The sequence below is a fragment of the Mustela nigripes genome, chromosome 1, assembly GCF_022355385.1.
Source record: "Mustela nigripes isolate SB6536 chromosome 1, MUSNIG.SB6536, whole genome shotgun sequence".
Taxonomy (NCBI): domain Eukaryota; kingdom Metazoa; phylum Chordata; class Mammalia; order Carnivora; family Mustelidae; genus Mustela; species Mustela nigripes.
This window is the reverse complement of record NC_081557.1, coordinates 935,200-957,409: the sequence shown is the minus strand read 5'-3', so window position 1 is coordinate 957,409 and position 22,210 is coordinate 935,200. Positions and strand designations below refer to the sequence as shown.

Below are 22,210 nucleotides of genomic sequence, written 5' to 3'. Positions count from 1 at the left end.
GGGGGGGGGGGGGGGGGGGGGGGGGTTCCCCGCGGGTCCGGAGCCGAGCCCGGGCGGAGCCGCCACGCCGGCCGGCGCGCGGAGGGGGCGGGGCCGGCGCGCGGGGGGCGGGGCCTCGGCGCGGGGGGCGGGGCGGCGGCGGCAGCAGGAGACGAGGGAGGGCGGGTCCGCGGCAGCTGCCTTCGGTCAGCCGGTGTCCCGCGCGGAGCCCCGAGGACGGCCTCGTGGAGGTGACATGTTAAGTTTTCGGGACAGTTCCTGGTATCAGAGCGGAAACAGTGGCCGCGTCAGAGACAGGCAGAGACAGAGACAGCGGGAGAGAGAAAGCGCGGGCGCGGCGGCGCGGGCGGTGGCCCCCGTGCCCCCTTTCCTCTCCTCCCCGGGCGGCCGGCGGGGGCAGCGGCTACGGGGCTAAGGCTGCTCGCGGCGGGCGGCGGGCGGCGCCGTCCGGGCCGGGTCCGGGGCCGGCGGGCACGCGGCGTCCCCTCCAGGGCCCGGGCCGGCGGCCGCGGCGTCACCGAGGGGGCCGTGGGCACTCCGCTTGGCGGCCGTGCTGGGGGCCGGGGCCGCCTGCCCGTTCTTCTCGTCTGAAAAAAGTTGTTTAATTACGTCAAAGAAGCTACTCAATGGGCTGCCTGGGTGCACAGAACAGAAGGAGAGAAACAGAAGAGGGGGGAGGGGAGAGAGAACACACGCGTGAACCCGCGGTCGCCGCCGGGGCCGGGCCCACCAGCGAGGCGCGGCCGGCCGGGCGGGCGGGCGGCGGGCGGCGGGCGGGGCGGGCGCGCGGAGGGACCCCCTCCTCCTCCCTCCCCGGGCCGGGCCCCTCCCCTCCCCCACCCCGGGCAGGCCGGGCCGGCCCGTCCCTCGGCGGACCCCGCGGCGGAGGAGGAACCACCGCGCCCGCACGCCGCAGGGCTGAGCAGGAGCCGGGGCCCCCCAGGCCGGCTCCGTGCGTGCGGCCGGGGGGAGCCGTCCCTGGGCCCGGGGAGGCTGCAGCCAGCGCGCCCGCCACGCTCCTCCCCGGAGCCTTGGAGCCCCGCCCCTGGCCAGCCCGGGCAGCACCGCATGGACACAGAGGTCAGCAGCAGACAGACAGATGGACGGATGGGTGGACAGGCGTGGAGGGCTTGGGTGTGGGAGGGCCGGGGGCAGGCAGCCAGAGTGGAGCCCTGATCCCAGAGGGCCTGTCCTGAGCGCAAGAGGAAGAGGGCAGACATGGTCTGACCACCCCCACCTGGGTGGGCCTGTTCTCGCTGTCCTGCGGCCTCTGCTCTGCTCTGATCGTCAGACCTGACTCCCGCGGCCCCAGCGGCGGTGCGCTCGCACCGCACGCCGTCACCCCCCTCCAGGGCACGGAGAGCGTTACACCAGCCTCCTGCTCAAGAGCTGCAGTCCACCCAGACCCCAGGCCAGAGCCCACACGCAGGACCCTTGCCAGCTCTGGGGCATGAGGACCCTTTACTGCTCTGAGCCTTGGGGTCCCTTCCTGGCCTGCTTGGATCCTAGGGCAGGGCCTGTGGCTGCCCTAGGGCGGTGGGTGACCGAGGCTGCTCCTCGCAGAGGTGGGGGACTGGGTGGGCACGAGTGTGCACGTCTGGACCCCGCGTATACACAGGAACCCCAGGATGGCCCTAAGGGTGGTGGGGGCAGCACCCTGCCAGGAGCAGGCTGCAGGTGGGGGTATAGGCTGGGGGGTCCCAGGTGAGCGTGGGGGGTTCTTACCACATTTGGAAAGCCTCCCCGTCATCATTTCCATACAGTTAGTGGTGTCTGGAGCACAGAATGGAGAAAGGAGGGAGGGAGACGTGTGAAAAAGTCTTCCCGCTTGGACTCCTGGCCAGGCGCTGCCCTCAGCCTCTGGCCAGGCCCCCAGGGAGGGGCGGGGCCCGGCGTGGGGCGGGGCCCGGCGTGGGGCGGGGCCATAGCCGAGTAGGGGGTTTGCTGGGGCCGGCCCACCAGAGGGAGGGGCAACGCCGGGAGAGGTGGAGCCCAGAGGGGGCGGGGGCTGGGGGGTGGAGCCTGGGGTGCGGCCTGCCCAGAACGTGGGCACTGAGTGGGGGCCTTCTCAGGGCAAAGGAAAAGTCCTGCCACCAGAGCCAGAACACAGGCCTTGCCCTGCCCTCGGGTGTCCTGGGCCTGGTCCTCCGTTCCCTCTGTCCTCCCCTGGGCCCCAGACATAGGTTCTGGTGCCGAGAATGCCAGGCTCTGGCCACCTGTGTGTCCTCCCTCTGCCACTGTGCGGCTCCGGCAGCTGCACAGCTCCCACCTGCCCTCAGCTCCAGTCGACTCGCCCTTCTCTGACCGTCTCCCGTCTCTGACCCTAGCCCCCAGCAGGGACTGGGCTGGGGGCTTCTCCCTCAAGGCCCTCACAGGGGCCCCCGCTGAGAGGGAGGTGACCTCTCAGCCTCCTGTCCCTGTTGGAGCAGCCACCAGATGTCTTGCCCTGGTAGCTGAGCGGCCCCCACTTCTGCCCCCTGCTCCCAGCAGCTCTAGGACTGAGCTCGCCAGAGGAGGGCACCCAGAGCAGGGGGCGGGGAGGGAGGAGAGTGCTGGGAAAGGCCAGAGGCCAAGGAGACCCTCAGAAGGCCTGGGGAGGGGGCCAGGGCATGGGCTGGCGTCCCGGATTAGGCTTCCCAGGTCTCAGGCCCCTGAAGGAGGGCAGGGGAGATGGGCTTGAGGCCCAGATGGGGCACCCAGGAGCTTGCAGGGACAGGGCTAACAGAGGCCCCTGCTCTGGCACGGGGTTAGGACCGGGGCACAGCCCAGGGGAAGGGTGGTGTCCAGCTCATTCACTGCTGCACCTGGGACTTGGCACGAGGGACGCCGGCTAAGGGCAGGATGACCCCTCTTAGGTTACTGTCCATGGCCCAGCCAGGCGCAGAGAGACTGTGACCCCCAGACAGTGGCTGCACGCCCAGGCATCCGCTGGACAGCGCAACAGGCACTGGCCTCTGTGCACCTCACTGGACAAGCTCTGTCCTTCCCTGGCCTCAGTTTCCCTCTGTCACCCCTACTCTGCTCTGAGATGGGCGCCTTCAAAGCTCAGGGAGCCACCCCTGCCCCACGGCCTGCCTCCTATGCCAACCCGGCTCCCGGGGCCAGGCTGCTGGGCCAGCCCTGCCCTGCCCTCCCCATGGGGCGACGAGGCACATGTCGGGAGACAACAGGGTAAACACACACAATGAAATGAGGATGGCGGGGGGAGGGACGGGTGTGCCAGGCTGGACGAGGGGCCCACGGAGGCACCAGCCAGCTGCCGGGGATGCTCGAGAAACGGGGCTCGGGCTGGATGGGGTGCTCCGGGCCCCAGACCCTGACCCTGACACGGGCCTCCCGGCAAGCCGTGCCTTCCAACATTCCGACAGCCGCCACGGCCTCGCTAATGGACAGTGACGCATGCACGTGCCCGCCCGGCCCAGGCACAGGCTCACCCCCCCCCCACAGGGGGCACGTAGCCCACTCCCCGCCAGATGCTGAGCGGTGTGGGCCCTCTCGGGCCCTCGGAGCCCCAGCACGTCCAGGCCTGGGCCGACCCTTTCCGTGTGACCCCCATAGGCCCGGCTGGGGAGCTCCTCCTTTGGGAACTCATGGCCAGATGATCACAGGCCTGTCGCCGGGAAGGCGGGCAGCAGGCAGCCCCACCGTGGGTCAGCCAGCGTGGGCGCTGGGCCTATAGCCTCGCAGGGTACCACTGGAGGAGCCCCGAGGGCGGCCGGCTCCCACGCAGGACCTTGGCCACTGCTCTCCTGCCCTCACTGACCCGGGGCCAGGCTGCCCGTGACTGGCTGGCTGCTCAGCCTAGGTGCTGGGCCCTATGCGGCCTCTCCAGGCCCAGGAGTGGCCGCTGGATGTGTGAGCGGGCACGGGGTGCCCTTCTGGGGGCCAGTCTGGCTCTCGCCAGAGGACCTGCCCGCAGCCCCCTCCCTGCCCCTGTGGCGGGGCCAGACACCTTACCTGCCAGCGTCAGAGGCTACTCTCGTAGCTGGTGGCCACCTTCTGGCCCTTAAGCCCAGCACCCCAGCTTAGTCCTGGCGCTGGCGGGGGGGGTTCTACAGTGGACAAGAGGCGCCTTTCAGTGTGGTGTGCTGGGCCCTACCTCCCTGGGTGTGCAGAGATGGGCCGGCCCACTGCGCCGGGGAGGGCCCTGCCCCCTGGGGGGGGCCACGTCAGAGGGGCCACACCCCTGCTCACCAGCCCGCAGGGCAGCCCGAGCTGAGCCCCCGCTCACCTGACAAGTGCTGGGCGGAGGGCTGGTCATGTGTGCTCAGTAACTGGGTCTGAATGGTCTCCACGACCCTCTTGAAGCGGCGGCTGGGGCCTGGGGGAAACAGGGCGTCACGGCCGGGACGGGGCTGGTGCCCGGAGCCCGCGCCCGGCCCACGGCTCACCTGACAGGAGCGTGAATGTGACGGAGTAGATGCCGTTCTCCTTGTGCGCCGCCCCGCCCTCGGTGTAGGTGATGTCCACTTGGAATTTGACCGGCTTCTGGAACACGGCCGGGCCCCCCGTCGCCTTATACTCCGCCCGGAAGCTCGTCTGGGAGATGACGCTGTGGCTGAGGCTGGGGATCTGCAGGCGGGAGGGCGACGTGGGTGGGCGGCGGGGGTGTGCGGGGCCCCCGCCCGCACCACCGCAGCCCCCGCAGGCCGGGCCCGGACCTCTGCCTCTCGGCTTGGGTGCGGGTTGGGGACGTGGGAGCAGAGTGGAAGAGGAGCGGGCTGGGGGACACAGGGTCAAGGAGACCCCACGGCGCGGTGGCCAGGACCAGGGTGAGGGTCTCTGAGGCAGGGGCCCCACGGCCATTGCCGAGGTGGGCACCCACTGCTCTGTGGGCTCGGGAAAGGGGCCGCTCCCAGGATGGGCAGAGAGGCCTCTGAGCACTTGGCATAGGAGCAGCCAGGGGAAATGCCCTTGAAACCAAGTCAGGAGGCCGTCTGGCCCTGGAGGGGTCACCCCAGGCCAGGGCTCTGCAGCCCAGGAGTGCTGTGCTGGCCTTGCAGTTGGAAGGCCCGGTGCATGCCGGGGGCCGAACCAGGCCGCCATGGCAGGTGGGCCCCCAGCCCTTGGGGAACCTGAGCTGAGGCCACACCAGGCTGAAGAAACCCATGACAGGTCCCAGCCCTGAACGGGGTGGGGGGGATATCCCCAGGGGACCCCACGCCGGGCCAGGCCCCCTGCAGGACGCTGGAAGCAGACATTCAGGGCTTTCTGTTCCTCGTGCTCAGGGTCTCACAGACGCGAATGGAGCACCCCCAGGGCCCGAGCACAGCCTGGCCTCTGTGGAGCCAGAGGGGCTCCAGGAGGCGGCAGCCAGTGGGGGGTGGGGAGCGCACATGGGAGCCAGAGACAGGCCCTGGGACAGACTCGGCAGAGGTCCCTCTGTGTCCAGGCCCCGGTCCCCGCCCCCGTGAGCAGCCTGGGCTTCACTCCCTGTCTCAGTGAGCTGTCCCCACCCAACCTGCTGCTCCCGCAGCCGGGGCTGCTCACGATGACAGCCGGGCTGGTGTGCAGCGACCGTCTGGCTCCAGCCAGTGTCCATGTGGGACGCACGCCCCCAGCCAGGGGAGGCTCACCGACAGGAAGGCGTGAACTATGTCCGCTTTGATGGAGCTCAGGGCTTTGTCCTTGATGACCACGAAGATCTGCTCCTCCTTCTCCAGGTTGATAAAGTTCCCGAACCAGGACTTCTTGGCGAGCCTGCGGGAGGGGGAGGGGGCAGAGGGCAGCTCGCGTCAGGGTGTGCTGTCAGCCAAGCCTCCTGGGCAGGGCCAGCTTACTGCCCCGACTCCTGCCCCCCTGACCCTACAGTGCTAATGCTACTCCCACGGTCTCGGCCTGGCCCCGTACCCCCAGGCCTGCCTGGGCCTGGGCAGTGCCCACCAGAAAGGACAGCGGAGCACACCCTGACACCCAGGCCTGCTCCTCTCTGTTTCAGCCACCAAGTTTTGGGGCAATTTGCAGCAGTCCTGCAGCCACCTGGAAGAAGGTGTCCCCTGGCCCTGGGACTGTATTGGGGGGTGGGGGGGCAATGCGGAAGGCCAGGGTACGGGGTCAGGGCTGGTGGGGGAGCTCTGCACCCATAAGGACAAGTGAACGGGAGAGACCCTGCATGGACAGTGGGGCCTGAGGGCTCGGGATGCTACGTGCCCCTCCCATCTGGTGGGACAGCCTCGGCTCCCCCCAGCCACCCTGTCCTCGAGGACCAGGGGCTACTCAGCTGCCTGCTGCCCAGCCCAGGTCAGTCTGGGACACAAAGGCTGTTCCAAAGCCCAGTGCTGTGCTGGGCAGGTCAGCGGTATACCCTCCTGCACACAGGCCCTCCCTCACTGGTGCCCAGGGCTCCCCTTCCTGCCCTGTCTTCCGTCCGGCCTTGTTACCCTGTCCAGCATCTGCATCTGACCTGCGCTGTCTGCAACCCCCCCGCTGCTGTGCACACTAGCATGGGTACCCTCAGATGGCCCCGTGATCCTGCACACCCCTCCCTGAGGCGGGGACAGGCCAGTACTTTCTTCTAAGCAGAATGAGTGACAGATGTCACCTCCAAGAACATGGCACTCAAGGCCATGTCTCCTGCTTGCTAGCAGGTCTCCACTGCATGGTGATGGAGCGGCCCTTGGTCCAGAAGCCAACAGACCCTGAATCCCACCGACGACTACAGGAGCTTAGCCACAGATCCTGACCCAGCTGAGCCTGGAGGTGACCACAGCCCACAGACTGTAAGGTGAAGGGACCTCCTGAGCCGGCCTGGGGCCTGACCCACAGAACCCGAGACGTGGAGTGGGTGGTGTCAGAGCTGCTGAGCCCAGAGCCATCTGCCAGGTGGCAGGGCCAACGTGTCCTGACTGCCGTCCCGCAGCTCCGCCGATGGAACACACCCATTCGGCCCACGAGGCACAAGCAGGGCCGCGGCCCATCATCTTGCCCCGGCATGGGCATCAGCGCTGGCAGGGGGAACTGTAAGGGCAGATTCTCCGGCACCTCTCGGTGGCTTTCCCAAGCACGTGATTTCCCTTTCCGTGCCCAATTCCACCGCTGGCCCCTTCTCTGCCCAGGGATCCCGGGCCAACCACAGCGCGGAGGGGATGACGGGCAGGCATGTCCTGCCAGACCTCCTATCTTCTCCCCCACATCCTGCCTTCTGCCCACTGTGCGCTCTAGGTCCAGCTGCTCCCCGCCGTGCCCTAGCACCTGCAGCCCAGCAAGTACGCAGAGGGGCAGTTCTGGGACCCGCATACAGGGCTCCTGCTTCCTCCCTTGATAAAGAACAGCACCAAAAACACGACTTGTTTGCAGTGTGGGAGCTGGCAGTTTGGCACCGGGTGGAATAGGCAGTCCCGTGCCCGGAAGAAGCCTGAAGGAGCCAGAGAGGCAGTGCCAACCAACTTCAGTGCAGGCTGGGCCATCCAGGCAGCTGCTGGGCATCTCGGAGTAAAGCAGACCACTCTCCTGGCGTGGTGGGCCTCGTCCAAGCAGGTGAAGGCCTCCGGAGCAAAGGCTGCAGCTTCCCCAAGCGCTACTCAACGCCACAGCGTGAATTCCCCACCTGCACATGTCACACTCAGGGCCGTGACGTCACCCAAACCGGAACCTGCACCTGCTGAGTCTGCGGTCTCAGACCCGCCAGCCCCCGACCCGCACACTCATGCTGAGTCTGCGGTCTCAGACCTGCCAGCCCCCGACCCGCAGACTCATGCACGCGCCGTCCCGGGAGCTTCCCTGCGGGCCCCACACGCCGCAGGCGAGCGCGTCCTCCATGGGAGGCGGTGCCGAGGCACTAGCTGCACAGGCCTGTGGGGCCACGGCGCGCCTGCTCCGTCCCATCGCCACACCCGCCAGGCGGTGGGCGCTGGCCAGGACCCCTGGGGGTGGGGGCGGCGAGGCCTCCGGAGGGACTGGAGGGGAAGAAGGGGAGGCTGTGGGCCACCGACTCAGCGTCAGGTGCCGTGGGGTCTAACCAGCCTGAACGCCCAACAATCCCGTTACAGGGGTGTCTGCGAGCGCCGTGACAACAGCAGGACGTTTCGGCTGAGGGGCACTAACGGTGGGATGGGTTCCCTAACCCCGACACGCTGCGGCCAGAGTCAGCCCGCATCCCCAGGCCTCACGCAGAGCAAGCCACGTGGTGGCACTTCTGCTTGGCGACGAGACTGTGGCCTCTGCGGAGGCTGCCTGTGCCCTCGCCAGCCCTGCCCAGCGTCCGCAGCGGGTTCCTGTGTGCGTCGTCTTCCCGGGGCTGCAGGACCAAGGCCGCTGCCGGGGTGAGGAGAGCAGGCAGGGCTGCTCCAGCGAGTCCTCGGTCCAGACTGGCTGTGGGCTGAGCTGTGGCTCTGCTCGCCCACCGCCTCCCACGGCAGCTCCCTCCTCTTGGCGAAGGTCCGCAGACGGCCTGGCCGCTCCCGGCCTTGAACAACGTCACCATCCCCTGGACACGAGCTCCCGCCACGCCGCCCATGGCTCTTCCTCATCCTCTTCGGCTGGCGCCAAGGTTTCACCTTGAGACGCTCCGTCCCCGCGAGCCCCCAAGTTTCTGGCCACATTCCGCCTCCGTTGTGTCCAGCACAGGCCTCCTTGGAGGCTGCTCGGCTGCAAACCCCACAGGCCGGTCCTCCTCGGGCTCCCCGTACTGGGGCTGAGCCCGTGTCCAGAGCAGGGTGAGCATCCGTGCCATGAGGCTGGGGTTCTGGTCCCCACGGCTCCCCCAGCGTGCAGGCCGGAGCCTTCAGCGGGCAAGCCCCAGCCCCGCCGAGGCATGGCTGTGCCGTCCGTTGCCTCCTGCCAGCCCCAGGCTGTGGCTTCTGAGCCCAGCCAGGAGGAGCCAGCCAGCTCCCTCTGCACTGAGAGTCCTGCTCCCTAACCTGGCATTCCGGGTGTCCGAGACAGAGCTGTGGGTGCTGGAGAGGAGGTGTCCCAGGCGGGAGGTAGAGCGGGGACCTGGGCAAGCCCAGGGGCACAGGGAGAGAGGAGGGAAGACCTGGAGAGGCTGGGGTGCTTCGTCCTGCAGCCCTTGAGGGCCCCCTGGCCTGCCGTGTGGGAGGCTCCAGCGCAGACCCCCGGCCACCTCGGTGTCTGGGCACCAGGATGGCGGCCAGGGGCTCCCCCTCAACCTTGGGCAGCCGCCACTTACTCTGGAGACGACTCCGGGGTCAGGTTGGACATCTCCTCGGGTGTTGGAACTGTGCACGTGGAAAGGACAAAAGACATGACCGCCGTGCTCTTGTCGCCCCCGCCCCAACGCTGTGCCCGCAGTCCCACGCGCCCACGGGCTCCTGCCCCTGCCAGAGCCCAGGGCCAGGGGGCTGCCCCAGCCTCTGGTGCTATAATCAGGCCAGGCCTACTCTGGCCTCCAGCTGTCCCTGCTGTCCCCCGACAGATGGCACTGGTCCCCCGCGCCCACCCATTGGCTGTGCCGCAGGTCCGGATGGCCTGGCAGTGCCCATGGAGCTTTGGCAGCTGGCACTCTGCAACGGGCTCCCCCCGCAACCCCGTCCCACAGGCCTGCGGACGGCCCTCAGCCCACCCGCCTGGACTCTGGCCTCTGGCTGTCCTCCCAGGGCTCCAGGAGCCTGGCCTCAAGTGACCACTGGGCTGAAGAGAAGCCCCGGAGCTGGGAGGGGCCCCGAGGCCACGGCCACCAGGCCCCAATGCGCAGCGGGCAAGCCTGGGAGCGAGCCGCCATCTGGAGGCCCCGCCTGGGCCTGTGCTGGCCTAGAGAACACAGACTACTGCCCGGGGCCCAGCGCAGAGTGGCAACCCTCGTCCCTCCACTGACCCTGCAGTTTCCGGCGGTGGAAGCGGGGCGACCCCAGGAAGCTGTTCTTGATGGAGTTGAGCCGCGTCCTCCAGGGCACCCCTCCGACGCTGGGGCTGGACGGGGGCGTGGGGTTCGGCGTGCCGGCCGGGCTCTCCTTGGGCGTATGCACGGGCGTCCCCTTAGGGGTGGGGAGGGGACTACCCCTTGGAGAGGGGTGAGGGGTCACCTGTATGGTGGGGACAGATTTGGTGTTTGGTTCAGTCCCGGCGGCCAGGAGCCGGGTCGAGGCCGGCAGGGTCGGCGGGCCCGGGGGCAGGGCAAGCTGGGGGCCTGGGCCCCCTGGGACAGGGGGTCGGGCCTGGGTGCCGGCTGGGAGTGGGTTGGACTTGGTGCCCTGCAGCGGCTTGTCGGTCAGCTTGGCCTTGCTCGGCAAGGTCTGGGTCTTGGGGTGGGGCCGTGAGGTGGCCTGTAGAGGGAGGACGTGTCCGGGCCGAGAGGCGCTCCGGCAAGCTTCCGGCTCCGTGGACGTGGCCAGGGGGCAGGCCACGAAGGGGCTCTCGGGGGGTGGGGGGGGCAGGGCAAACTTTCTAACAGGCTACAGGGTGGTGCGGAGGGCGGGGGCAGAGCGCGAGGGTCCCCGAGGGTCCGCCATGCGAGCGCCCCCCGCCCCCCCCGCCGCATGCACACACACAGCACCAGGAGGACCCGAAAGAAATGTTCAAGCAGGACCCCAAGGCAGGACCGGCGGGGACAGGCGGGCATGGGGGGTGGGAGCATTTGCCGTAAAAGAAAACAAATAACAGACGAGAAAACAAACAAACAAAACAAAAGAACGTGCAGTTAGCCACAGCAGAAGCCACCACGGGGGCCCGGCAGCAGGTGGGGGGGCACGGGCCCAGCCAGGGCTCTGGGAGCCTCCCTGCCCCCCCCCGCCGGTGCACGCTGGGCTTCTGGGAGCTGGGGGTCGGGGCGGGGGCTCACCCGGGGGCTGCTCAGCGGGCTGGTGGACAGGCCCGAGGAAGCGCCACTGATGGACCTGGACCTGTGGACACCGGTGCAGGCAGGTCAGCCAGGGGGGCCGCAGCTCCTGGCTTCTCTCCCCTGGGCCGACCCTCCGAGAGGCCGGGAGCCCCGGCCGAGAGCCTTGAGGCCGCCCTGGCCTGCGCACACCTGGCCACACGCAGGGCTGTCCTGCTGTCCCCGCCCCGCCTCTCCCAGGACCGGGGAGGGCCCTGTCAGAGCCCAGTGGGGTGGCTCGATGCCCGTCTCGGGCTCGTATCCTCCAGGCGGGAGGCCAAGGCCGGGATGGCACCAGGGAGCCCTCAGCACGGGTGTTGTCTGGGGCTTGGGTGGACGGAGGGACGAGGGAGACAGGTGCTTCCTGGGAGCTGCGTCCAGCCCCTGTGTCAGGTCCACTCTCCAGCTCCTGGTGCTCTGAGCCCGGCCAGAACCCCCAAAGCTGAATCGTCACAGGCCCTGAGTCCTGTGCTCGACAGAGTCTCCCGTCCTAGCGTGTGGGCCACCAAGTGGGCACCGGCTCAGTCCTCCATGCCCACAGCCTGCCTGCCTGGCCCAGAGCTGCCCACAGCATGCCAGCCCATAGCCCTCTCCTCACTGGCACCCCGAGGGCTGGGGCCAGGCCAGGCTGGGGTGAGCACTGGCGGGGACCACGAGCCTGGTCCACCACTGGCCCCACTGGGCCCGCAGACCTGGCGGGGCAGGAACCAGGCCGCCTGCGAGGCAGGAGCCTCCCTCTACCGCACCACACGGCCTCAGGAAAGGCCCACCATGCTGGCTCAGCCCTGGGTGCTGGCACCTGCCACCCTTCGAGGAAGGAAATGGGGCGGGGCGGGGGGCAAGGCAGCCCCAGGAGAGAAGAGGAAGAGTGAAGGCCCGCCCCAGGCAGCCCAGCCCCAAGGGGGCCCGCGCCCACCCACTCACACCCCGGCCCAGTCCCTGGGCCTCAGGGAGGCGCTGAGCCCACTCCGACCGGGGCTCCAGCATCTGCAGGCCGGGGCCCCATGGCAGGGACCCTCCAACTGCACCACCTAACGCAGCCACGGAGCCAGGGTGTGGCGCTGACCTTGGTCCCAGTCCCCCCCCCCCCCCCCGCCCCGCCTGCGCACAGCCAGGACAGTGCCCAGCGCCAGGCCTGGGTCCAAAGCTTTCAGACGCTGGAAGGGACTGGGGGCCATCGGTCCCGGCTGCTGCCCACCCCAGCAGTCACAGGCCAAGCCGCCAAGAGCAAGGCCCAGCGCCTGGGGCCTGCCTGCTCCTGAGCCAGCCATGCACCCGTCGCTCGGCACAAGGAAACCAGAAAAGCAGCAGTGGAAGGGGGGGGCTGGGGAGCCGCCTCCACACAGTCCTGTCTGACCAGGCCGCACCTGCCAGGGACAGGAAGGAGGGGCCCGCGCGCAGAGCAGCCAGGGCAGGTGGGCGGCGAGAGGCCAGCAGGGCGCAGGCAGGGGCACGGAGAGGCACGGGAGCAGGCGGGAAAACAGGTGAGGCCCGGCCACTGTCACCCACGGGCAGCGGGTCCTGCAGGGACAGGGCTGGGGGCTCGGGAACGCCGGGCCCCATGCAGAGACCCAAGAAACCGTCATGCTTCCTGCCGCCTCCTGGGGAGCCTGCCACGCCCTGGCCTGCCGCGCCCGCTCCGACCCCTGTGGGCAGCACGGCGTGGGGGAGGGGAGGGCAGCCACACGGAGGAGGCCTCGCAGCTCACAGACACTCGGGGGTCCCCGGGCAGGGAGAGCGCAGCGGGTCTCCCCACCCGGTCAGGCTGGCCACGGGCCTTGCCCCAGCAGCCCACGCCTCCTCAGGGCCACAGGCCCGGCCCTGCCACCAGGCCCAGCGTCGTCCTTGGGGCTGGGGGGTGGGGGATGGGCGGGCAGGGTGTATACCTGTCTTCTTTGCTGAATTGGGGGTGGGCTTCAGCGATATCCAGGCTTTTACTGAACACTGCTTTACTACAGCAGGAACAAAGTGAGAAAACAGAGTTACTGACGCAGCCCCACTCAGCGGCCCGGGAGGCTGGGCCTCCGCGCAGCCCCACACGAGCTGGGCATGGCCTACCCGGCCCGAGGCCAGGCACGCGGACACGAGGGCAGGTCAGGCAGGAGAGTGCCGGGGCCACGGCGCGCCCCACCCTGGTGACCTGCTGGCGGGGGGCCTGGCCAGGCCTTGGAGGTGCCCAGCACCCACCACCAGTCCGAGGACCCCTCCAGCCCCGGCCAGCGGCCCGCTGTGGCCCAGGGCCAAGCGGCCAAGCCGGAAGAAGAAGCAGGGCCTGGGGCGGCAGGGCTGTGCAGGAGCAGCCGGCAGGAAGGGCTTGCCAGGGACCGCCAGGATGGTCCACAGCGGACCCTGTCCCAGCTCCTCCGGCCCCAAGGTGGCCAGGCCTGGAAGGCGGAGCAGACACTGAGCTTGGCGGCCTCCTGTGCCCGGCCCCTGCTCAGGGCAGACGAGGAGGGAGAGGCGTGGGGTGGCCGAGATGCGGTGGCCCCCGTTGGCACGCAGCCGCACTGGGAGGTCGACCGGGAGAGCAGGGCGAGGCTCAGGAAAGGGGGGCTGCGGAGAGGCAGCCTCTCGCCCTGGGGGCCTGCTGGGGACAAGGGCACCCACAACAGGCAGGACCCCAGGCACAGTCAGGGCAGCGGCTCAGCTAGCAGAGACCTTCTCCCCCACCACCCTCACCAGCCCCTCCAGTGCCAGATCCCACGGGCAGGGGCCGTGGTGGTCTGCAGCCAGCCTGTTTCCCCAGGGGAGGCTTGGGACCACCAAGGGAGCTGAGAACCACCAGCCCAGTTTTATCCCGATGGTGGCCATTTGCTGGCAAATACCTTGAGAGACCCGGCTGTCCCCAGCGCTCAACCCTGAGCTGACCAGGGGCAGCCTCAGAGCTGGGACCCGCACAGCGGGGTCTCCACGTCCCAGGGCTAGGGCGCAAGCCCCCACATAGACAGGAACACGGGGTCCCTCCCCGCGCAGGCCCTGCCCAGGGCCAGGATGAGGACTGGCCAAGGGCCCTGCCTGGCCAGCCAGAATGGGCAGAGGCTCTGCAGGACCAGGTCACCCTTCCTTCCTCCAGGGGGCGCTGCTGGCTCAGCCCAGACCTGCTGGTGTCCAGGCTCCTTCCTTGTCCTTGACCCCCACTGCCGCAGGGGACCCAAACACAGGGCCAGCATCACGTGCGGACAGGCCTTCCGGGTGGCTCTGAACACGGCCTGATCCCACTGTAGCCAAGTCCAGTCCACTCCAGTCCAGCCCAACCAGCCCCGTACAACACAGGCCAACAGAGCACAGCCCAGTCCAGCTCAGCCCAGCCTAGCCCAGTTCAGCCCAGCTCAGCCCAGCCCAGTCTAGCCCATACCAGCTCAGTCCAGCCCAGCCCCGTCCAACTCAGCCCACCCCAGACCAGATTAGACCAGCCCAGTGGCTCAGTCCAGCCCAGCCCAGTTCAGCTCAGTGCAGTCCAGCCCAAGCAGCCCGGCACAGCGTCGTCGGGCCCCACCCAGTGGCCTTAGCGCAGCCCCAAGGCCGGGGGGCAGAGATGAGCCAGGCCAGGCCCAGCACAGCCGGCGAGGGGTGCCGACGCTGGCCAGGCCAGGCCACCAGGAGGCAGAGCACTGGAAGCTCCTGGAAGGCACGCACCTCTGGCCATGCTGGGCCATCTCGATGGCCCTCCGCGCGGGCACCGGGGAGCCGCCGTCCGTCACGCTGAGCACCTCCATGGACTTGCGTTCAGGCCGCCGCTTGCCGTGCCGGTTCAGCATCGGGGAGTCCACACGCTTCCGGGGAGGGTCTGTGTGCAGACAGGGGTCAGGGCCCGGCCTGGGCCTGAGAGAGGCAGCATGGGGCCAGACCACCCTGCCACCGTGTACCTATTTCATTTCTGGGGGGCAGGTCCTCGTCCTCGTGGCTCGGGTACCTTTCTTTCCGGTCCAGGAGAAGGAAATAAATCATCTTCTCCTGGTTCTCCCTGCGGGGTGGGGAGGGGAGGCAGCGAGAGGGATGGGCAAGTCCGTTCCCGGAGGGGCCCCGCCCCGCGGCCGCGCCGCCCCAGCGCCCACGTACTCCTCGGACAGCAGGTCCTGCAGAAGCTTGTTGCGGTCCCGGAAGCAGCCCAGCGAGTGCATGCTGTCCAGCACGTCGGGGTCGATGTCCTCCAGGCTGGGCAGCGAGCGGATCTGCACCTTGCGGGGGATGGGCTGCTCTGGCTCCGGCTCGTTCTTGCCCCCTCTGCGGACGACAGGCACCGCGGGGTCACTCCCCACCTCTTCCGCAGCCTGGGCCTCCTCCGCCCCCACCCCGAGGTGCCGGGACGGCGGGGCCCACCCCTTCCTGGGCCCCGAGTCTTACTGCTCTCCCTGTGCCCAGCCCCTGCACGCCTCCTGCGTCCTGCCCGAGCCCAGCGCAGGCCGGCCCGGGACCCTGGAGAGCCAGGAGCGGCTGAGGCTTGGGCCAGGCCTGCGCTGGGCTGGGTCACCCCCCGCCTTCCCTAGCAGGCCCTCCAGGCCACAGTGACGGGTGACAGGCAAAGCAGGTGGTGTGGGAGGAGGAGCTACTTACATATACCATATGTGTTTCTGAATGTGCTCTAGCTACAAGGAAAGAGAAACAGGGAGTTAGTACGAGGAGGGACCGAGGAGCCCACGTTAGGAGGCGGGGTGGGGAGCACGGAGCTCAGGAGTGTGCAAGAGAGGACAGCAGGGGAGGAAGGGGCTGCGGGACGGGGACAGGGCATGCGACAATGTGGGTGTAGGCCGGGAAGAGTGTGGGGAGGGGCTGTGTTCCCGGAGGCTCCAGGCCAGCACCCCGACCCTGCCTACCCCCGGTGGAAGAGAAAATGCTGACGCAGAGAGAGAAGGAAGGTGAGCAGGGCCGGAGGGGCTGCAGGCGTGGGGGGCCTGGGCGGCAGAGGGACTGAGCTCGAAAGCAGAGTGGCCTCGGGGGTCTCAGGGCTCTGGGACGGAGGTCAAGGGAGGAGGGCAGGAGGGCAGGGGAAGCGGCCAGGGCGGCCCTCCTGTGCACAGGAAGGGGCTGGGTGCAGGTGTGAGCAGGAGGCTGGGGGCCGGCCCTGCTCTCTGCCCGGCTCCCCGGGGGACAGCTTGGCTGGGGAGGGAGGGGGAGAGTGGCCTCTTGGGCCCTGGGCCGCCCTTGTCCCGGAGAGAACAGCCAGACGAGTCCTGCCGGCATGCTCTGGGGACCGGCCCTCCTGGCAGTGACTGAGCCCCAGGGAGGCAGGAGGTGGCCAGCTGGGGGCTTCTTTGAGAACCAGCTTTCCTGGACCCTCCCCAGCCCACCTGCCAGGAGCAGGGGTTGCGCGGAGCCCTTCACACTGACCAGGCCCGGGAGAGCCCAGGACACGGGGGCCGGCATCAGCCGGCGCTCCCCTGCCAGGCACAGCAGCCCTGTCCACACCCGTGCACGCGCACACCGTGCCCGCTTACCCAGTGCTCGGGCACCACGCACGCCCCGCACGGGCACGGGGAGGGGGGAGGCTCCCGGCGAGCGCCCATCCTGCCCCCGAAGGAGGCGCCCTGAGGGGACGGGGCCCAGGCAGGGTCCCGCGCGGGGAGTGGGGCGGCGTCGGAGGGAGCGGGAGGCCGCGGCACGCACCGTGAGGCGCCGGGTGGCGTCCACCTCGATCATGCCGCGCAGCAGGCTCTGGCAGTCGGGCGGGATGAAGTGGGGCATGTGGAACACACCGCGCTTCACCTTCTCCAGCAGCTGCCGCAGGTTGTCGTCGTCGAAGGGCAGAGCCCCCTGCGGGCAGGGGACAGCGGTCACCGCGGGAGGGGCGCACGGGGCGCGCGGCGGGGCGGGGGCGGGGGGCTCACCACCAGCAGGGCGAAGAGGATGACACCGCAGCTCCACACGTCCGCCTTGCGGCCGTCGTACTTCTCCCCCTGTGGGCGGCAGCGGGGGGCTCGGTGAGCGGCCGGCCTCGCTGGGACGCTGCGGCCCCGGGCGCGGGGAGGGGGTGGGCCGGGGGCGGGGGTCGGACGGGGCCCGGGGCATGGGGGGCTGCGAGGCTCCGGCGGCGAACCCCCTGGATAGACGGTGACGAGGTGGGGGACGGGGCGGCGGCTACTCACCCGGATCACCTCAGGGCAGGCGTAGTGGGGGGATCTGCGGGCAAAAGCAGCCGTCAGGCCCGGGGATCAGACCCGCTGTGGGCCCGGGTCACCCCAGCCCGCCCGCACTCGGGGCTGCCCCCCAGGACCAGTGGAGACCCCGGAGGCACACTCTGCCAGCAGGAGGTGCCCAACAGGAGGCTCAAGGTAGGGCCGAGCCCCTCACAACCTAATCCCCACTGCGTGCTTCTAGGGGAGACTGAGGCACAGGAGGCTGTGGGCTCCGCCACACTGCAGGCAGTCAAAGGAGAGAAGCGTCCCGGGAAGCAGCACAGGGCTGAGCGCGCTGAGCGCGTGGGCAGCCGCTGGGATAGGACCCGCCTCCCCGAACTGGGGAGCAGGGGGAGCTGTCCCGAAGGGTCACCAGGTGGTCCCTTCACGGCATCGCCCTTGGCAGCGAAATCTGGGAGCACAGGCAGAGGCCCTGGAGCTCCAGGCCGTCCCAGCGGGGCAGCCGCGACCACGGGCAGCGTGGACAGGGTGGGCGGGGGCCTCAGGGTCGGACACTCACCCGCAGCTGGTCTCCAGCAGACTGTCACCAACCTGCAGCGACGCCATCCCGAAGTCAGCAACCCGGATGTTGTTCTTCTCGTCCAGCAGGAGGTTTTCCGGCTTCAGATCCCTGTGGCTGGAAGGCGGCCGGGTTGAGGCTGAGCAGTCCCCCAGCTGCCGCCCCTCCCCAGAAGCCCATCGGCACAGTGTGGGGCCAATGGCAGCCCAGCCTGGTGATGTCACAGGCAGCCAATGGGAAGTCACCATCCTGGTGGCTGTGGTCTCGGGAACGGAGACACAGGGACCCTCTGGGGTCACACCACATGCTCCCCGCCCCAGGGCCGGCTTTGCTTTACTCCCTGGGGCCGCCCCACCATTAGTGCTCTGCGCCAGGGCCGACCTGGGACCCCCAATCCAGAGTGGCCTGGCCCCAAGACCCCCGAGAAGCCTGAGGAGGGGCTCCTGGAGCCTGGGGCAGACACCTAGCAGAAGCTTCCAGACAGAACGTGCCGCCGGCTCCAGGCGCAGAGGGGCGCAAGGGTGGGGCAGAGGTACCTGGTGGGCGGTTATCTGATGGGGGTGGGGGTACCTGCAGGGAGTGGGGGGCACCTGGGGGTAGGGGGACCTGGTGGGGGATGAGGGTGTCCCTCGTGGGGAACGGAGGCGCACCCTGCCGGGGCTGGGGACACCCGGCGGGGGTCGGGGCACGCACCATATAGAGTGGCTGTGACAAAAGTCCAGCGCGGAGATGATCTGCCGGAAGAACTTCCGGGCCTCTTTGGGGGTCAGCCTCCCCTTCTTGACAAGGTAGTCAAAGAGCTCCCCGCCAGACACGTGTTCTAGCACCAGGTATCTGCGGGGCACAGGTGGGCGTCGGGGGCTGCACGACGTCCGACCCACCTGCCCTGGGGCCACTCAGCCACGGGGGCACTGGCCAGAGGCCTCAGGCCGGCACCCCGCCCCCGCGCCCCCCCCCACCTGTCCCAGCCTCGATCACCCTCAGCACAAGCCCCCTCCCCCCACCTCCTGGCAGGCCTGCTTCAGGCACCGCCATGCGGGGAGCCCTCTGCTGTGCAGAATTCCAGGCTCAGGGCCACCCCCGGGCCCCTGGCTGAGGGGCACTGTGGCGGCCGACCCCCGCGCGGGACCGTTCCAGGCCCTCCCAGGCTAACCCAGCTCAGGCTCCCAGAGCGGGGCCCTGATTCAGACACTCGGGCCCTCAGGGAGGCCTGGCCAGTAGTCCGGACCTCTAAATGGGGTGAGCAAGGGGCTGGAACAGGGCAGGGCCCGGGGACCCTAGGGGTGGCCCTCACACCGGGCCTCGGAAAACAGACGGGAAAGGTGGGCGTGGCCCAGCTGGCCGGGGGCGGGGGCGCGACTACCCCGTCTCAGCTCCCCAGAGCCTAGAGGCCTGGACTGGTGCAGGAGCTGGGGGCTGGGCCACCAGAAGGGCTGTGACGGGGTACGGTGGGCCAGTGGCCTTGAGGCCCACCGCTCCCCTCTGCCACCCCTTCGTGCCTTCCCCTCTGCCGCATCGGGTCACTGGCAGGGGGGCCCAGGGCCACGGTGGGAGGGACGCCGAGGCAGGGGGCACAGCAGGGCCCGAGACGTGCGCACGAGGACACCTGCAGGACCCCGTGGAGGTGCTGGGAAGGGGGCGTCTCCAGAGCAGGGCGTGCAGGAAGGGAGGGGTCGGTGGGGGTGGGGGTGCGGGTGCAGGGGGCCTGCGTGCAGAGGCTGGAAAGGCGGACAGGGCACCGGGTGGGATTCAGGCCGAAGGGGCCATCCAGGGGGTCCCACCCTGCTCCTGAGCGGGAGGGTCCGACCAAAGCACAAGCCATGGGCCGGCCTCACTGGCAGGGACCCCCGACTGCTCTCCAGCTGCAGGCTCCCCAGGTGGCCTTGGGCTTGGGGGGTCCTAGGGAGCGTGCAGGGACCCCCAGGTCCCAGCTGGGCCACCCGATCCCCCTCGTGCTGGGCGTGGTGTCCCTGTCACCAGGCCTTTGCCTGGGCTGTGCCTCCCCGCCCCGCACTGGGCTGCTGACCAGGCCCTCACTGGCTTCCTGACCCCCCCCCCCACCAAGGTGGCCTCCTTGGGGCCAGAGGCTCTGCCTGTCACCCCCCGCCCCAGGTCTGTCCTCACGAGGATCCCCGCAGTAGTGAGACGGGCTGCATCTGCTGCTGTGGGTGGAGGCGGCCAACATCAGCTGCCCCCAAACTCATGGGGCACCACTGCACACTGCAAGGGGAACCCCAGTCAGGCCGACAGTGGGGGGTCGTGCAGGAGCATGTCTCAGGGGGCAGGGTTCCTCCTGCCCACAGCATCAGGGACCCCAGGGCCGGGACCTGCCACCCAGCACCTCACACTTGTACTGACCAGCCGGCTCCTGTCACCCGCAAACACTGGGGTCCCAGCTAGCACAGCAGGGACACCGCCCACGGGGCCCAGAGAATGAGTCCCTTGTCGGAGCGCCCGCGGTTTGGACCGAAGGCCCGTCCTCGACCCGTGTGCCCGAGCCTCCCTGCTCCCCCGGGGCTGCCCTCTGTGGCCAGCTTCGTGCCCCAACCCCACTGCCCAGGACAAGTGGGCTGCGGACGGCCACCTGAGCCAGCGGGCCCCCAGGCCTCCCCGGGGCTGGGGCTTGGAGCTGAGCCCTCAAGGGTCCCCTCCCCTGCTCAAGTTTCTCCACTCAGGGCCAACACGCCCGAGGGCTTGGGCATCACAGGCTGGGCCTCCTGCGGTCCCACAAGCGGGAGTGACAGGGCTGGGCGCCCCCTTGTTGTGACCCTGGCAGGGTACCGCCACCCACAGCCCAGGTGAGCTCAGGGAGGCCACACAGCTGGCGATCGGGGCGGGGGGGTGCTCCGCTTTCCCACCCAGGTGTGCCTGGGACATGAGATTTCCGCTGGCCTCTGAGGTCAGCCACGCTCAGCAGCATGGGAGCCGGGCATCCCGGGGAGGGCGGGACAGCGGGTCAGGCGAGGGGCCTGGTGAGCCATCGGCCGGCCTGGGGTCTCAGCCGCGTGGATGAGCAGACGGGGAGCTCAGTGGGAATGGGGAGAGTCCCCAGGAGCCCCGGCAGAGTCTAGGAGCTTGTGGCATTAGCTCGCTGGGGCCAAGGGCCTCCTGCTGCTTGACCCTGGCTGCCAGCCTCCGCCTCCAGGAAGCCCTACCCCCTGGGTGGTTCAAGCTGATGGCTCGGCCAGGAGGTCTGGGCCAGGAGCGCGGCGCGTGGAAGCCTCCCGAGAGCTCCCCTCCCTGCTCACCGGGGCCCCCTCCCCAGGGGGCTGCCTGTGCCCTCCCCAAGGCCCCACCCCGGCTCTCCAGACCCGGCAATACCTACAAATATTTTTTGTTTTCATAAACATCGTGTAGCTTTAGGACGTGGGGGTGTTCGATGAGCTTCAGGATGGCGATCTCCCGCTCCACCTGCTCGGGGAGAAGAGGTCCGGCTGGGGGCAGGCTTGCTGCCCAGCTCCCCGCACCCACCGCCCCATCCGCCCCGACCCGCAGCCCCGGGGCCGCGCTGTGGGGGACACCAGCACCCGCTGCCCTGCCCTCCACAGGTCTCTGGCTGGTGGGGAGACAGGGGGCTCGAGCGGACCATGCCCCCTGGATGCCTCGACGGGGTCACGGGGGCGCAGGAGGCCTGGAGGAGGGCCGGCCTAGCGATGGGGCCCGCACCTCTGTGGACTGGCCCATCCCCCGCAGGGTCATCCCACGAGGGGGCTGCCTCCCAGTGCTTCCACCCAGATCCTGCCAGGCCTCCGGCAGAGTGCGACCCAGCTGGACCCCCAGGCCCCAGCCATGGAGCTCTCGTCTCTCTGGCTTGGAGCGCTTTCGGGCATCTAGAACACTGTCCTCAGTTGAAGACACGAGGCCCCGGTGCTGTCAAGGCAAGGTCAGGGTCGACCTGCTCCCATCCAAGCAAGCAGCACCTCCCCTTGCAACTGCACCACGCGTGGCCCTCAGGGTTCCCCAGTGGGGCCCACACGAGTCCCCCCCGCCCTCCGACGAGGTCCTCTTCCTCGTCAGCAGCCTCCATCCCACAGGCGGCCGGTCACCGCCCTCCTGGCACGTGGGCCCCACCCGCCCCCTTGGGAGATGTCTGGGAGCGTGTGGGAGGCACAGTCCACGAGGCAGGGGCCGGCGTGGAGACAGGGCCCCGCCCCCAGCATGCCCCCTGCCGGCCAGGTCTGACGGCTCCTCCCCCACAGGCAAGCGGGCAGGTGGGGGAACCTGAGGCCCTTCCTGCTGAGCATCTGGAACCAAAGGGGCCCAGACTCCACCAGGGGAGGGGCTGCTCGGACCCGGGAACCCGCCCATTCTCTTTCCCCGCTCAGAGGCAGGGGCCCCTCCTGAGTCAAGCCGTGGAAGCCAAGGCCCCAGCGGGTGGGCACAGCGTCCCGGGGGACCCGCTGGCCCAGCTTCCCGACACCCCGGCTCACCTTCATCAGCACAGACTCGCTGAGCTTCTCTCGGTTGACGATTTTAATAGCCACCTTCTGGCACGTGACACAGTGGATCCCCAGCTTCACCAGGCCTGTGGGGTAGAGAAGCCCCTGAGACCCCAGCCAGGACCCAACCAGCACGGCCCTCCCTGCTTCCCACCGACACCCCCACCCCACCCCTGCTCCTGGCCCCTCATTTGGGCTCTGAGCCCTGCCCCGACCCCCATCGGCCCAGCGCACCTCCTGCTGGATGCCCCCAGCCCCCGTCTGCCAGCCCACGCTCCTTGATCCCTGCCAGGACAACTCCGTCCTGCGGTGTCCCTGCCCCACAGCACAGCCCCCGCCTCGGAACCAGCCCTCCGACCTCCTAGAG

General features: G+C 69.5%; 1 protein-coding gene across 12 annotated transcripts in view; it reads right to left on the bottom strand.

The window, feature by feature from the left end:
• Positions 1–98: 98 nt before the first annotated feature.
• The window catches only part of BRSK2 (BR serine/threonine kinase 2), a 57,862-nt gene continuing 35,750 nt past the window's right edge, over positions 99–22,210 (bottom strand). Inside the window, exons 2-21 of one of the 12 annotated variants that reach the window (XM_059398331.1) lie at positions 21,835–21,929; positions 20,730–20,815; positions 18,098–18,238; positions 17,405–17,521; positions 16,855–16,888; positions 16,597–16,665; positions 16,376–16,522; positions 15,326–15,357; positions 14,831–14,995; positions 14,638–14,735; positions 14,408–14,558; positions 12,658–12,723; positions 10,736–10,796; positions 9,773–9,980; positions 9,128–9,176; positions 5,577–5,700; positions 4,392–4,572; positions 4,232–4,321; positions 3,958–4,052; positions 99–258 (exon numbers count right to left, since the gene is read on the bottom strand). In XM_059398331.1, the coding sequence (XP_059254314.1) occupies positions 3,967–4,052; positions 4,232–4,321; positions 4,392–4,572; positions 5,577–5,700; positions 9,128–9,176; positions 9,773–9,980; positions 10,736–10,796; positions 12,658–12,723; positions 14,408–14,558; positions 14,638–14,735; positions 14,831–14,995; positions 15,326–15,357; positions 16,376–16,522; positions 16,597–16,665; positions 16,855–16,888; positions 17,405–17,521; positions 18,098–18,238; positions 20,730–20,815; positions 21,835–21,929 (2,000 nt within the window). In that variant the 3' untranslated portion in view covers positions 99–258; positions 3,958–3,966. Of the gene's footprint in view, positions 636–1,725; positions 1,774–3,957; positions 4,053–4,231; positions 4,322–4,391; positions 4,573–5,576; positions 5,701–9,127; positions 9,177–9,772; positions 9,981–10,735; positions 10,797–12,657; positions 12,724–14,407; positions 14,559–14,637; positions 14,736–14,830; positions 14,996–15,325; positions 15,358–16,375; positions 16,523–16,596; positions 16,666–16,854; positions 16,889–17,404; positions 17,522–18,097; positions 18,239–20,725; positions 20,816–21,834; positions 21,930–22,210 lie in introns of those variants that run through there. The other 11 variants (XM_059398284.1, XM_059398295.1, XM_059398358.1 and 8 more) reach the window with 11 other exon arrangements.